The sequence below is a fragment of the Apis mellifera genome, linkage group LG13, assembly GCF_003254395.2.
Source record: "Apis mellifera strain DH4 linkage group LG13, Amel_HAv3.1, whole genome shotgun sequence".
Lineage (NCBI taxonomy): Eukaryota > Metazoa > Arthropoda > Insecta > Hymenoptera > Apidae > Apis > Apis mellifera.
Window position 1 is genome coordinate 1,003,533 of NC_037650.1, and position 16,516 is coordinate 1,020,048.

Genomic DNA, 16,516 nt, shown 5'->3' on the forward strand with positions numbered 1-16,516 from the left:
ACAATTGCGTAAATAATTTATTAAGCCGAGTTATACTCAAATGATTATTCAAATTCTATACAGTCGATGCAATCTATCAAAGTTTATGCAGTCAATATCTAACTAGGAAAATGGACATATTCGATAAACGCTATTGTACCTATCGTACAATGTTGAAAATTGTAGGATTGTGGCCATATAATAACTCGATCTATGTGTGGATTCAAAGATTATGGCTACTGATATTCTTTCTTGGTAACATAATATTTCAGGTAATAAAAAATTATGATTTTTCTTTGTAAAATTTGATTATAATTCTAATCAAATGATTTATAAAATATTGTTTGTTTATTATAGCATGTTTATTAGCATTTCTTCTTCAAAATAAAAATATGTATTTATTAATATATTTTGTTTACATACATACTATATGTACATATATATTATATTTATATTATATTTTCTTTTTTTATGTATTTCTTATATCTTTCTTTGTGTTATAGAATAATAATGTTGATACCTATATTATATTATATATCTTAATTTAAACGATAAATAAATATTTTATAATATGATTTTATAGCATTAATACAAATAAATACATTTTGTTATTTTATATTTATTTGTAATACAAGTTTTTATAATATTAAATATATAGGGCTCGGTTGAATAGCATATATATAGACGAAATAATATTATTATTTTAAAAATATAATTAATTTTCGAGAAAAATAAATTTTAAAATTTATCGATTATGCAACATCTGGATCTACATATATTCAGCAATTTTTTAAAAAAAAATAGAACTTAAACAATAAAATTTTGTTTTATATTTTTTTGCATATTTTTACATACAGAATGATTTTACTTCACAATTTATTTATATCTAATCGAAAATAAGTCAATTTCACTTTAACAAATTTCACTATAAAAATTGAATTTGAAAATTTCATTTAAAAAATATTGAAATATAATTTCCTGAAAAACAAAGGCTCAAACAAAGAAATTTTTTCTATTTTCTTTTTTTACTTTTTTTACTTTATTTGGCTAGATTCTATATATATATATATATATATATATATATATAAGAAATATTGGAATTAAAATTTATTTTTTTCTTTTCATCTATTTATTTTTTTGTTTTTATATATGGTTTTATTTTTGTTTTTTATTTTTATTTTTGTTCTAATTTAAATTGTAACAAATTTTGAAATACCGATTAAATAATGATGATGATAATGTATTAAAAAATAATATAATCTATTCAAAAATATCATATTAATAAAAAAAATTTAGATATTTAATACTACTTGGTTCATAAGCAGAATTTATTTTTAGGTTGTATCATTAAGTTCTGAAATTACATTACGAAATTGTATTTTAATATTATCTTTGATTTTTCCACTTACTATAATTTTAGTAAGATATGTAAGCTGTGTAATATTTTTTTCTATGGTAAGTAAAAATTAAAATTATTTTTAATTAATCTTTATAAAAAAATATTTTTATATGTTATTTTATTTTGATATAGATAAAACTTTTATTTCATCATATGCGTATGGGAGGAAATATAATACAAGATTCCACAGAAATAAAAATACGAAAGAAATATATTAATGATTCCTGTCATATGATGAATATTTTTTTCTGTAAGAAATATGTTAATTACTTTGACATCAATTTATTAATACTATTGTCATTGCAATCATTTAAATATTCCAAAATATTTCAAAATAATTATATATTTATTATTTATATTATATTTAAATTTTTATCTTTATATCTTTATTATATATTTATATCTTTTTGTATATATAATTTATAAAATATGTGTAATCTCTTTACTTTTATTTTATTTTTTGCAAAATTGTTTTTTTTTATTACGAATGATTCTTTTTTATTTAAATTTAAACATTAACTAAATGATATTTTCAAATTTTAGGGATAATTTATGGAATTGCTGCACTTTCTATTATATTCATATTGTATCCCATGACATTAGATTTCATAATGCCTTTAAACAGAACTCGTATACGTATTATTCATTATATTACAATATTTCCTTACAATCGCACGATGTATCTTGATATTCTAAGCTTGAATTTTATGTTTGTTGGAATATTTGGATCATTATCTTTAGCATGTACGGAATCAATATTTGGACTATACTGTTTTCACGCAAGTATATTGTTTAAAATTATTATGTAAGTAAATTTATATTCTTCTCATGATATTTATTGCGAAATTAATAATTAACAAATATATTTATAATTATTTCAATATGAATTATAATATTTATTATATTACAATTAAGGTGCGATTGCATAAATTTATAATAACATTATTTAAATTATTATATTTTTCTTATACTTTATATACGACATTATTATATATAAGGTAACATACATTAATATTATTTAATTAATTAACATACATTAATATCAGTTACATCGGTTTTATCAAAATTCGATTGTGAGATTATTACATACTTTTTTTTGCATAAATTTTTATTTCAAATTTTTTATTTGTTAGATACTAACGAAATATGCTCAAATATGGTTTTTTTTATTAACAATTTGTTTAAAACGTCGATACGAAAATTTTCATAAAGAAATAAATTGCTTGAAACATCAGAAATCAATTTATTTAAGCTTTGCCACAGACTTATCGATCAATTCTTGCGATTTTGGGACTTTTGAAGTATATAATTGAATTAAATGCAATAAATATAATCTTTATTTGATATATTTTTATTAAATGCTTAAATAAAAATTGAAAAGAAAATTCTTCAGTATTTTCTTTGATGAATTAAAATTTTTACAAGTTTTTTTATAATCATCATCTAAATTATTCCGCTCAATTTTTTAAAAAAAAAACTAAGATTATTAAATCAAATTTAAAAAAAGAAAAACAATTAAAAGATGTACTAATACCTTGATTGACTTTTTTTGTCTGTAGGCTAGCATTGGACAGAATAAACGATAAATTATAAAAATTTTAAGTAATGTTTATCTACAAGTGTTTTATGTTTTTAGCTATCGAATACAAAAAATTGTTACATATTTGACTATGTTTAATCTCTCATCGAAACAAATTGATACGAAACTCACAGAACTTTATCGCGCAGTGGATATTCATAATCAAACTATCGGGTTGGTAAATTAAAATATGATTACATCATTATATCATCTCACAAATTCTTACATCAATTTTATTTCGGAATTTTATGTTGCAATGGAAGATTCATCAATGTCATGATAAATAATTCGGGAATGCAGTTTTTGCTATCTTCTCTTTTGTGCGTGATTTCAATAGGGATAAGTCTATATCGAGTAAGCACTTTTTTTTATTACATGATAATAATAAATGAATTTACAAATGTTAAAAATCTCACATAATATGCATGATATGAGTATCCTAATTTAATTTGTTCACATAATTATTTTTTAAACTATGCATTTTAAACAAATATTTTGTACGAAACCTGTTATGTTTTTAAAAAGACATTAAATTTGTTTACATGGAGATTTTTTCGAGATTTCGATGTAATCTTATTTTTTTATATAAAATTATATATTTTTATTCAGTGAGAATTACATCTAATTCTGAGTACATTAAATAAGTTATAGTTTCTGAAGATTATTCAACATCTTTAATTGCGTAGATATTATTCTCAAATATTTTTAGAAGAGATTTTGCATATCGATTCAATTATTTTATTTTTGAATGATAACTGTGTTCTTAAAATGCATCATATCACAAATAATTTGAAAGATTATTTATATAATTTATTATATAAAGAATTATTTATATAATTATTTTTTATATATATTTTTATATAAGTATTTTTATATAATCAGGAATATTCGATTTTTCTCTAAATCATATAATTCATCATGTTAATGATTTATTTTGCTAATAAAAAAAGTTTTCTAGCTATATATATAACAAAATTTAAGCAATTTTTAATTAATTTCGAATAATTTTCAAAGACCAGCATAAATAGATCAATGAATTCATAGCTAGAAATAAATTCTGGTTAAAAAAGGACATAGTTATTTATATAATTATTTAAAGAATCGAAAATTATCTTCTGATCTTAAAAACATTTCCACTTAGACAAATCTAGTGATCATCATAAGATGGTTTCTTGTATTACAACAAATTTTATGAAACACTTCTTTTTAATAATGCATAATTAGAAGATAATTGCATTTTAATGAATGTATTAGTCTTCTATGTGACATTCGTGAATTTTTTGAATTTATTGTGAAAGAAAATTTTCGAATTATAATAAGTGTATAACTAACTTAGAAATAGATATCTTGAATGCATTTATATATGTATATTTTTTAATATTTTACAGCTTGTAAATGCGATTATTGCTAGGAAGGAGAAGGATCAATTAGAAATTTTTATTTCTTTTATGATTTTAATGGCACAATTGATAATTACGTTCTTATGTAATTATAATAATCAAATACTTATAGATAATAGTCAGGAATTGCTGAATAAATGTAAGTTTAAATTTTTTATTAGTGAAATTAATTGCATTAACAATAAAAAAATATTACTATTCATTGGACAGATATATTTCTGCATGGTATTTCGTACCGTTAAAAGTACAAAAAATTTTATTGCTGATCATGATACGTAGCTCAACATCATGTACGTTTCACATTTTAGGCGTGTTCATTCCATGCTATACAGGATTTTCAAAGGTAATTTATTTAAATAAGTATATGATCATTTTAATAAAAATTGCTGCATTTCAGATATTAAGTACGTCATTTTCATATTTTACTATGATATATTCAATACAATAGAATCAATGATTTCATGTTAGACATGTTGGCATAGAAATAAATTGCTATTGCTCTATACTTTTTGTTAATATTTGTTCCTTATTTTGTTTATTTTTCTTATTAATATTTGCTCGATCAAATATTTTATTAATATTTTCTTAAATTGTCAACTAATTTATATTATTTGTTAATCATTTGGCATTGTTGTAATTAATCTAGAATAAGTGCAATATTTATTCCGCACATTTCTTAATCTAAAAAGAAAATAAACATTTTGATATTGTTCTTAAATATTTGTATCAAATTAATTGTATCATATTTATATTATAGCATTAAATTAATTTTAATATATCGATACTTGTAGCCTCAATATAATAATAACTAAATATATAATAATCAAAAGTACAAACAAATGTAATAAGAAAAGACATTATTTTTAATATAATATAATATAATATAATAACATAATATTGCAGTTTTTCAAATTCTGCAGATTTTTCTTTTATTTCATTATTATTTATATATCATTTTTTTGCATACTTATGAAATTATTTTGTTTAAATGATTGATGATTAATCGTGTATTTGATTTTTTTGCGTGTTGAGATTGAAAATTTTTTTAATGAAATTAATCTTTTATAAAAATTCTGAACAATTCATAATTTAAATTATATTTTTTATTTATTTATTTTTCTTAGTTAAAAAATTCTAAGATTTGATTGAATTCTAAGATAATGAGGCTTCAAAACTTTTCTTTTTAAATACAAATGAAATTGATCAATTTCTGATGTAATATGAATGAATTTATAAATGGCAAGTTACTCTACATGTGAAAATAAGTAAAAAATATAGAATTAATTTTATTTCGTTTAAAATTAATTCCTAAATATGAATAAAAATCAATTTTATACAACTTCTTGATTATATTGTATTAATTTTGTATTGATTTTTCAAAAAATAAGGATTTAAATAATAAAATTTGATTGTATATTTTTCATTTATTTTTATAGAATATTTCTTTTCTCGAAAATTCATTTGTATCCAGTTAAAAATTAATCAATTTCATTTGTATTTAAAATATTTTCAAACTAATTTTCTTAAAAACAAAGTCTTGTACAAAAAGATTTTCTTTTCTTTTTTTTTCTTATTTTTTTCATAAAAAATTAATCTTAATCAGCTATATATATTATTCGATTCTATATTTATAGAATGATTACGAAAATATGAAATTCATTTGGAAGGCAGAATCTAAAATTAAAAAAATTCATATATATCCATTAATATCATATATATCTATTTATAATTGTGTAATTTTTCTTATATGAAGATATAATTTTTAAATATATATTTTAAAAATGTATATGTATCATTTTATTAAATTTCGAACTTGATATGGCACATCATTATATTAACATTATGCGAAATAATATTTTTAACATTAAACATTGATCGAGAGCGTTAGAAATCGAATATTATGTTTATGTGTATTAAATACAAGAATGTGAAAGCGAATAGCTCAAGAATTTTTGTTCTATTATCAAGATAATATTGCTTTATTCTGATTTCGATTCATTTGTTTGTAAATATATTTAAAAAGAAATAAGAAAAAATAATTTATAATATAATTAAATTATATTTATTCAGAATATAATTAAAAAGAACAATGTACAATACATATGCACTTTTTATAGATATGTGATATTGCGTGATATTGAGTTATTATATTGATTATATATTATATTGAATTATTAATATATGGAATTTAGTTTCGTCTATTTTTTTTCTCAATTCTGTAATCTTATATTAGAATAAGAAATATTGAATTCAATAAGATGGAAATAAATATTTGTTAGTTGATTCATTGATACGTTTAATGATCTGTAAATTCGAATTAATTAAAGCATGATTTTTTTTTTATATATTAGAGTAATTAAAGAAAGTAATTTTATGTAGAAAATCAAATTCAATTTTTGTAATTCGAAATCTTATGAAAGTTTTGATTTGTTTCAATGAATTTTAATAATTAAGTAGATTAAATTAATACAACGATTCATTTATAGATTTAAATAAAATATTGTACAGAATATTTAAAAATTATTTGCCATGACTTCGATGAATAATTATTTTGGATGGAAATCTATTAAAAAGTAATCGCAAATATAAATATCAATTTTTTGCATTGTGTAATATTCATCACAAGAAACAAAAGTTTTAAAAAATCAAGAGTCATAAATGTACTCTTAAAAAAAAATGTTAAAACAAAATTCTAGCACAAGAATAAAAAATTAATTAATTAACCTATTTATCTATGCATAATAATCTAAATATATTTATCTAAATATATTACGTAAATATTAGGAACTTCTAAGTGAAAGGTAAAAATAACAAAAATAACAAAAAAATTAAAAGAAGAATAAAAATAATTCTTTTACTTTATTCTCATATGCAAAAAAAAAAAAAAATAAAAAGAAAAAAATAAAAGGAAGCAAAAAAAATAAGCAATAATCTTTATCTTAAGATTGTCAATGTATAAAAGAAAAAAGCAAAAAATAAAAAAAAAAGAAAAAAGGAATAGAAATTATAGTTTTTTTTTTGTCTTTGATCTATTCTTTTATTTTTTCAATTAAAAACAATGATATGCATAATTGATGACGAACATAGGAAATTTACGAAATTTCTTAAAATTCTTGAGATTAAAAAAATTTTGATTACAGATAAATAATAAACATATAAAATAGGTACATTAGAACATAATTTAATTATAAGTATAGAAAACGAAGGAATTGGATGATCACAAAAAGAATAAGAACTCAATCTTTTTTAAGCTTTAAATTTTTTATTAAAAATATTTTAATAAACAGTATCTGTATTCTTTAATAATATTTATATATTTCATAATAAATTACTATTTTATATATAATTATATATAATAATAATAATTATATTATTCATTCTCATTAATTATTCATAATTTAATTTAATTTAATTATCAATTTAAAAATTTTTTTAATTTTTTTAATATTATTCTAAGTTAGTTATATCTATAGTTTTTATTTTGTGATATATATATAAAATAAAAGAAATAAGAAAAAAGTTATCGAAGAATTATCTAAGAACGATATCAACATGATCTTTAAAAACTGAATAATTTTATTTGAAATTCAGATATTATCTGAGATACCATGGAATACCTCGTATTAAGGTGATCTCGCACCGATATTCTAATCGCTGATAATATAGTACAACGAATAATATATAAGTATACAAAATTCAATGTATTCGAAAATTTTATTGAAATATTTATTGAAAACAGGTGGCACTGTATGATGTTGTGAAAATAAGTTATTATTTTATAAACTATACTACTATGTCCCCTCAGCTTGCCTTCTTTTCGAACAATGTGGACACGTGGTTACATAGCTCCGTATTTCGAGTTGATTTTAAGTGGTAAATTCAGTGAAATTAATTCAGATGGTATTCGAGCGTATTATAAAAGTGGAAAAGTGTTAGTAACTACGGTTTTATGGCAATCGAATTCATGGATAGTGAAAAATCGCGAAAAAATATACTAGAGTAATCCGAAAGTGATGCCATGTTTGAGAATTTTAACTTCAAAGTTTTAATGCTACCGAAGATACAGTGCGACCTTAAAATGGTAAAAAAAACATGTTTAGTAAAAAGTTGGTAATGTTTGGTGAATTATTATATTTGAATTATAGTGAATTATAGGTCCCACAAGTGATCAAATAATTTCAAGGAACACGTGGCTCAGAGACGGCCATATTGGTCACTTAGCGCCGTCCGATCATAGCGCTACCAGACGTTCACTTTTATGTACTACTTTCTAATGTACTCGACACTAATTGGTGAGTGATCCGAGTCAGTGATTAGGCGATCGGAACGTCTCCAAGTGTCTATTTCGTAAAACTGTCGCTTGTGTCTTGTTGCTGATTATCTGATATGCTATGAGATTCAGCTAATCAGTTGATTGGCTTAGCGCCGGGTTCGGCAATTCATCGCTGACTCATACTCGAATAATTCTTTTTTAATAACTTTTCTTACGGAAATATTGAGAGTTGCTAGATCTGTTACGAAAATTTTTGATATATGAGAGGCCGAGGACTTTTTGAAAAAAAAAAGATGTCTTCAGATATGCAGAGATAACAAAAAGGAAATCTAGCAAAAGAATAACGGGAGCTCCGAAAAAGTTGCCAGTAAAATAATGGAATACGAGGAAAAAACAGAGAATATCTCCATCATCTAAATACAGTCGAAGGTTGAAAATATACATATAAAGAAATTCTCAGCTTTTTTTCAGATTCGGACAACAATGTTTCAAAAGTGTTAGCAAGCATATTAGCATAACTTTCTAAAGCAGAAAAGTTGCAGATATTATTTCAACGAAGCCTTATTTATAGCAATAATCTAGGAGAATTTAGGACTTAGAATTTCTAATCATTGCAACAAAGTTTACGATCGCAACAGTAAACATTTTAGAGCTGTGGAAAAGATTATCGCAATTGATCATGGTAGCCAGTCAAAATTTAACGTATGCAAGTCATGAGATCGGGAATCGCAATTCTGAATATCATTAAATGATTTTTCGAATATGATCATTATTGTTCCATCAAAAGATTAAAGATAATGGTATTCTCATTGAGACAAAACGATCTAGCGATGTTCCTCGGAATCAGAAGTTAAAGGAGGCGGATTTGTTGAAATTGCAGCAAACAAGAACCCATAATTTATAATGTTTCCAAATCAAACAAAATAATGAGAATCTCATCGAGCAAAACATAGAATAAAATAAGGAAAAGTTCCGGCAGCAAATGAAGTTGGTTTTCAAATTAGGAAATAGAAATAAGAATCGATATAATTGCATTTTAGAGACATCGAAGAAAACCAGAAATATGAAGAAAGATAAACTTACATCAATTGAAGCTGCTACAGAACGCGGAACCTAATGACTACGAAATGTTATAAATGCCACAGCTTCGGCTAAGTATTGCCGAAGCAATAAAGAAATCTACGGACACTGTTGTGATAAACAAGGCCTATCCATCATACGTGACCGCATTGAATCAAATCCTATTAAGAACGGATTATGGTTCATGGAAAGCTAAGAAATGAATAAGAATTATGGATAGTTAAATATAAAAAAATCGTAATGCGTCACTTTCGAGATCTTATGAATCTGGATGAGGAGAACATTTTGCTGTAAGAAATAATGAGAAGTTTAACATTGTGGTAGAATTCAATAGTTATGACTATGAAGCTGATCTATTTATACAACCATTATGTGTGCATGGATGTAACTTTCGACCGAATATCTGGCTAATAATATATTTTCAATATTCCGTATACTCGGAAGATGAAGCGATTCGTATCTGCTCTATCCGGAAAAGAATTAATTATAGTGATTTGAACGCGAAATCTCTCTTTTAGAATTGTAAGCGATTAGATACTCAAATTAGCATTGGTACTGAACGAATCATATATGGTCTCAATCTTCTGTTCGGATAATCAATATAATTCTAGTGCTCTAAGAAATTAGGGATTGTCATGAAAGAATAGACGATTAATGGCCACAACGTCATATATTTGGCGCCGTAAAGCAATCATGAGGCGCAATTTATATAACATAAGGACAGCAAACTGGAAAAAACTTCGGAAATTGCGAAGTCGCGTACACCTGAGCAAAATGGATTGGGCCGAAAAATAGTTGCCCTACAGGTTACATCATTGATATATGCAACCATGCTATAAAGACGAAGAGGGCGTGTATCAAATTGGTAACGTGGTGGACGGAATCCCTGATCCTGCGAAGAAAAATGTCGTGAACAAAATTTCAGAAGAAATAAAACGTCGAAAGAAAGTAAAAGATCCATATATTTGAACCTTTAACGAGCATATAAAATGGCGACTGAGAGAATCAAGCAAGATAGCTCTGTTGACAATTTTGTTGAGAGCAATCTCTGGACTACAAGCTATATGGCAGAAAAATTGCACCGAAAGCTATAATCGCTATACCGAGGAGTTGATGAGATGGTGAAGAGAAAACAATCAATGTGGAAGAAGTATGTCCGCGGACTGCTGGATTCTCTGATCCCGCTGATTTCATGATCTACTACTACAATGACGCTGGAAAAGCAATAATGACACGCGATCTTTTGCACGAGGAATAAGAAGAATCTTGATAGGATTGAAATCGAAGTTGTCAAGATCTCATATGACATAATCCAGAAAGAATTATGAGATCTCTTCAATGTCTGCTTATGCTATAATTTCTTCCTAGGAATTTGTGGATTTAATTAAAAGGTGCTGATTAAAAGGATCAGATCCGGCATCGTATCGACCAAATCTATTTTCAGTCAATGTTTTCGGATCAATGATTCGCGAGCGTGAACCAGTTTGGATTTTGGAGAAGCAAGTTGACAGTGGACGCGATTTCTGGCGAACATAATATGTCTTTGCCAGATTATTAGATATTAAAGGAGCTTTCGAGCTATCGTAACCGAACATTTTCCGCTATTTGAAACAAAGAGAAATTTATTGAATTTTTTGGTAGTAGACGCACCAAATGAGATTCAGTAAACATGGCAATGTTTCCAAACTCGCCACGATTACCCGTAGGGATCTATATTAAATCCAAGCTTCTGAAACCTGATCTTAGCTGCAGCCCAAGAGGATATGTGAGTATGATATATGTGTATGTGTATTGCATACAAGAGAATGATCACTGGAAAATCTCTTTTAGTTCGAAGCATCTGCTCTTGGAATTTGAACGATCGGCTTAGTACTCGGAGGAGAAACTAGCTTTTTTTGGTATAGAAAACAGACATAATTCTGCTAAGAGGAGTATTAGACCCGATAAAATCCATTAATGATAACTTGAGTATGTGACGATGAAAGCTATGTAGTCACGAGTTCAAAGAAGCGGCAAGCAGAATTTTATTTAGATAGGAATAAAGATGGACGTTGGAATTCATTCGTGGAACTTCACGTGAGTATATGAAATTAAAAGATTTTATTCCGATGCGATGAAAACCGATCTGTATCGGATGGATTGGGTGATACTTGATCATACCCAACAGCCATTGAGCCATTTCCATAAGAGGGATAAGTCCAACTTGCTTGGTGATATTTAGTGAAGGGTTTTTTCAAGTCCATAGGACACTTATTATTAACTTATTAACAGGATACTTATCTTATAATATTTATAGTCAAAGAGGAACCAAAAATGGAAAACAATATCCAAAGCCAAGTCGATATCACTTTTAGCTTAGTTTTAGAAAATTTTTCTTAGGTTAGGAATTAGTTTAATTAGATGGCTGATTAACACATTTTTGTTGATTATATTACTTGGATTTCTTCATGTATTATGCATTTTAGTAGTAGATAATGCTACCATCATTGATCAGCTAGGCGTTTTGTGATTGGCCAATTTTTAGAAGAGAAAATTTGGAATCTTCAATTAACCGATATTCTCACTTTCAATTTTATGAATCTTATATATACGTATATTAATTATTATACAGGTTCCGGTCGAATTACATGTATAAGTGGACATAGAATAATTATGAAAAAATAATATCAAAAATATGTCAAAAATATAAAATAAAATTTTTTCATTTGTAATTTCAAGTTAAATCAAATTTTAAGGAGGATTCTATATGTGAAGATAAGATTAAATAGAATAGAATTAATTCTATTTCGGTTAAATTAATGTATAATATATATTAAATTAATATTTGAAAATGCGAAATCAATTTTAGAAATCATGAATGGACAAATTATATACTTCTTGATTGTATATTCAATTTTGATTTTATGAAAATAAAAATTTAAATAATAAAATTTGATTCTATTTTTTGCTTATTTTCATATAATAATTTTTTATTAATAGTTCATTTATGTTCAATCAAAAATTGACCATTTTACATTTTCAACATTTTCTCGAAAACAGTCTTGGACAAATAACTTTTATTCTACTCTTTTTTGTCATTTTTTCTATATATTATTTGAATATTATTTTATATATTATTCTGTAAAAATATTTGTGAAAATATGAAACATCTTTGAAAGATAGACATTAAAATATAAAAAAAGTTCATATACATATATATGGTCAAAACCATGAATGAAAATAACTTCATTAATAAATTATAAAGATACATAAATAAAGTGATAGTAGTTAAAATGTAACCGGATTGAAAAAGGAGTCAATTACATTTTTTTAATTATTAATTATTATATTATTATATAATATAATAATAATTTAATTATATAATATTCTAAATTAATTCTAATGCAATAAGTTATATTTAATATAATTTATTATTTAACAAAAATTTATATTAAATAAATTCCATGATATTCAATATCGTTGAATCGTTGTACAATAAACTCTCATATCCGTACTTCCATTATCCAAATACCCTAATATACAGACGTTCTATTATCCGTATGTTATCTATTATCCATACATTTTGTAGCGATGTTTATATATAACATAGTTAGATTACAATGTAAATATGATATATTTAGATTTAATGAATACTTCCTGTGTTTGACTAGTTAAATGTAATCATTTTGTAATTACAAATGTAATTCAATCTGAAGTAGAGAACGATATCACAATGGCAAGTAAACAAAAACATATAGTTTTAACTATTGAAAAGAAATTCAAAATAATTAAAGATCTTGAAAGTGGTGAAGTGCAACGAAATTAGCAAGAATATATGATGTTGGAAAATCTACAATTACAGATATTAAAAAACATAATACAGATATTTAAAATTATATATAGAATTCGATGATGGAGGCGCAATGGGAATGTAATTCTACGCACCTGCTTATAATAAAAAATTTGTGACTTAGTGGCTAAAAAGATATTATATATCTTAGATGTTAAAAGAAACTATTAATTTTGTTCATTTCTACTTAAATAAATAAATTTGAATAATTAATGCAAAAGAAAATAATTTTTCCTTTATCCGAAAATTTCATTATTGTCTGCCACTTTTATCTGCCTATTAGTTCGGATATAGAACTCTATTATATTTGCAAATGAAGCTTGTGTCCTCAGAAAAATCTTCAATTAAGAAAGTCACAGTTTCTCAGTGAGCCAATAACAAATAATAACAATATAAATACGAATATATACAAAGATCTCATAATAAATAAGAACAAATTGTCGCATCTCTTACAGATTCCTCGAAGAACAATGTTATTTGTTTTTGAATCAACCGTTTTGAATCACCGTCTGGAATATATAACTGTTAGGATTGGTTCAGCTAGCGTGAAGTACGTCAAGAATGTACAAGTGTCGATTAAATTCTCAAAGACAAAGTCTTCTCAGATAACACTATCCTTTGTTTAGGCTTAATAGAAATCCGCACACGGTAAGAATAAAAAGAGTTTTTTTATACGAAAAATTTCTTCGAATAAGCTGTTTATATTTCTCAAATAATAAGTGAATAGAGAACAAACTGAAAAAGTACATTGATGATTCTATTTTTAGATCTGAAAATGAAGCAGATGTTGCATCATGGATTCAAAAGGATGCTGAAACTTTTCTGATGAAGAGTCTTGAATTAAATCAACTGAAATTGTTCTACTGCTGCATGTGAGCTAAATTACGTGTAATATATACTGAAAAAAGTCATTAATTAATGCAAATACTTTTGAATCAATTTATAAATGCAAAAATGGATCCGAAAGAATCCATCGCAGACCATATTTCAAAAATTATTTTCAAAAATAATATCGCTGATATAACGACTTAAGGATATAAATATGGAACAAAAAGATTCTTTTATTATATCAAAAATTTTGTCGAATTTAAAAGCAAAACATGATAATGTTCGCATTGTTTAGTATATTGAATCACGAATAAAATAGATTATTGAATGATTAACAAATCATCTAATATATCCCATAAAGAGATAGAAAAAACTTATATTATCATTCTGATTCTCATGTTTTTCATGATTTTCGTGATTTCCATGGTTCTGAAAAACAATAACAAAAAAAGTAACATATTATTTCTGTAAAAAAACTCGAACATTGGATTTGTACTGAAAAAAACATCAACAACAATCTTTGGTAGCTCAAAAGAACGAAAATGAAAAAAATCCTAAACATTTGGGTTCTATTGAACTATTTAACATGTAAGATGTTCCAAGATATTATATGTCGTATAATCAGTGGATTATATGCAAATAAAAAATAATTTAAAAAGTGTGTATTCAGATTAATAATCAAGAGAAATAAACTTGATAATAGATTACATAAATTAAATTTCACATCAGTATTTATGATAGAAGCGAATATATTATTATATCAAAACAATAGCATATAAAATTAGTATATATAAATTTTAAAATATGATAACAAATTGGAATGAACATTTAAAGATTAATAATATGATAAAGAATGATATCTTTTATGAAATGTATATGCATCGAAACCTTTTTCGAAAGAAGAATTTATCAGGATCAAATATCAAGTCAGAAGAAATATTTCAAGTCAATCTTTGCCAGCCATCTATTGGAAGATCATATTATTTTTTATTATTTATAATAAGAATAAATAATTAAGAACGATTATTTACGATCCTATGTTGTTATTTTTCATCTACAAACACGATACAATACAAGATGATCAAACTCGAATAAGATAAAAAGTCACTCTGAACGATTGGTTGGATATGCTACAAATTGACATCTTGTCTATCAATTTCTTGAAATCACTTGCAATTTGTTAATATTCAACTTGAAAATTTGATGCAAGTTTAACTTCCAACATCAAATGTTTTAATTATATTATCTAATGCGAATAGTTTTATAAATTTTTGATCGAGACTGCGCTTGAATCATTAAATCCATGAAAGCTGGTAATTGGAGATAAAACGATTAACCAAAGCGTTTCGCATGATCATTATGATATGTTGTTTTCGCAAAAAATTAATCGATTTGTCGCATTCCTGTGAATCTTCTGCTTCTCTTGATGGCGCAAATTAAACGATAAATTCATCGTTTATGGGTTTAAGCATCTTTTACGTCATGAGAAAATACATCTTTCGAATTTATTATGAACGCTTGAAAGAAGAATTAGAACCGATGCAAATTGTGAATTACACAGATAAAATATCATTATTGATGAGATCTTTAATCTATTCTGAATTTTTAAAGCTGCCTATGTGATTATATCACATCGAAATACGTACTCTCAAAAGACTTTGACTTGCATTTCTTTAAACAATTAAATCTAATTTGTCTATTTATTTACTGCTTGGACTTAATTAAATTTATTAAATAAATCTTCATTCGTTTTCTCAAAGAGAGCGATTTTCAAATCGAATAAAAACACGAATTTTTGAAAATTTTGATTATTAATGTTTTAAAATGAGTCATTATTGTACAAAAGAATTAAGATAAGAAAAAGACTTACTGTGAAAAGATCGAATTAGCAATGCTGGCATGCTCTTTCCAGATTTGCTGTTAAGGTCTTCATTGCCGCATTTCGCAATTAAACTTTATGGCTTTCAAACAGATATTTTCTTTGCTGTAGTCTCCACAGATTCTATGCTTTTAGGGTTCTCGTTGGATGTATATGATTTTATATTATTCATCTATAAATTAAAGAATTTTCCAACAATTTACATGTTTAAGATCAAATTTTTAAAAATTATAGAATTCCAAGAATCATATTTTGACAGGAATCGCATTA

General features: G+C 24.7%; 1 protein-coding gene and 1 pseudogene across 1 annotated transcript; both read left to right on the forward strand.

Annotated features, from left to right (window-relative positions):
* Positions 1–9,747, forward strand: LOC102653858. Its single transcript, XM_026444786.1, has 9 exons — positions 1–251; positions 1,318–1,434; positions 1,511–1,628; positions 1,922–2,183; positions 3,015–3,131; positions 3,221–3,311; positions 4,346–4,500; positions 4,568–4,761; positions 9,671–9,747. Exons 1-9 carry the CDS (start codon positions 111–113, stop codon positions 9,745–9,747), a joined length of 1,272 nt encoding a protein of 423 aa, XP_026300571.1. The 5' UTR covers positions 1–110.
* LOC100577892 overlaps positions 7,953–16,516 on the forward strand; it is a 21,064-nt pseudogene continuing 12,500 nt past the window's right edge.

Bases quoted from the DNA above. Each gene is read 5' to 3' on its own strand.
- LOC102653858 (XM_026444786.1), top strand. From the start codon at position 111: ATGGACATATTCGATAAACGCTATTGTACCTATCGTACAATGTTGAAA. The intron at 252-1,317 runs GTAATAAAAAAT...ATTTATTTTTAG, and splicing joins TTGGTAACATAATATTTCAG to GTTGTATCATTAAGTTCTGA. The intron at 1,629-1,921 runs GTAAGAAATATG...TTCAAATTTTAG, and splicing joins TATGATGAATATTTTTTTCT to GGATAATTTATGGAATTGCT.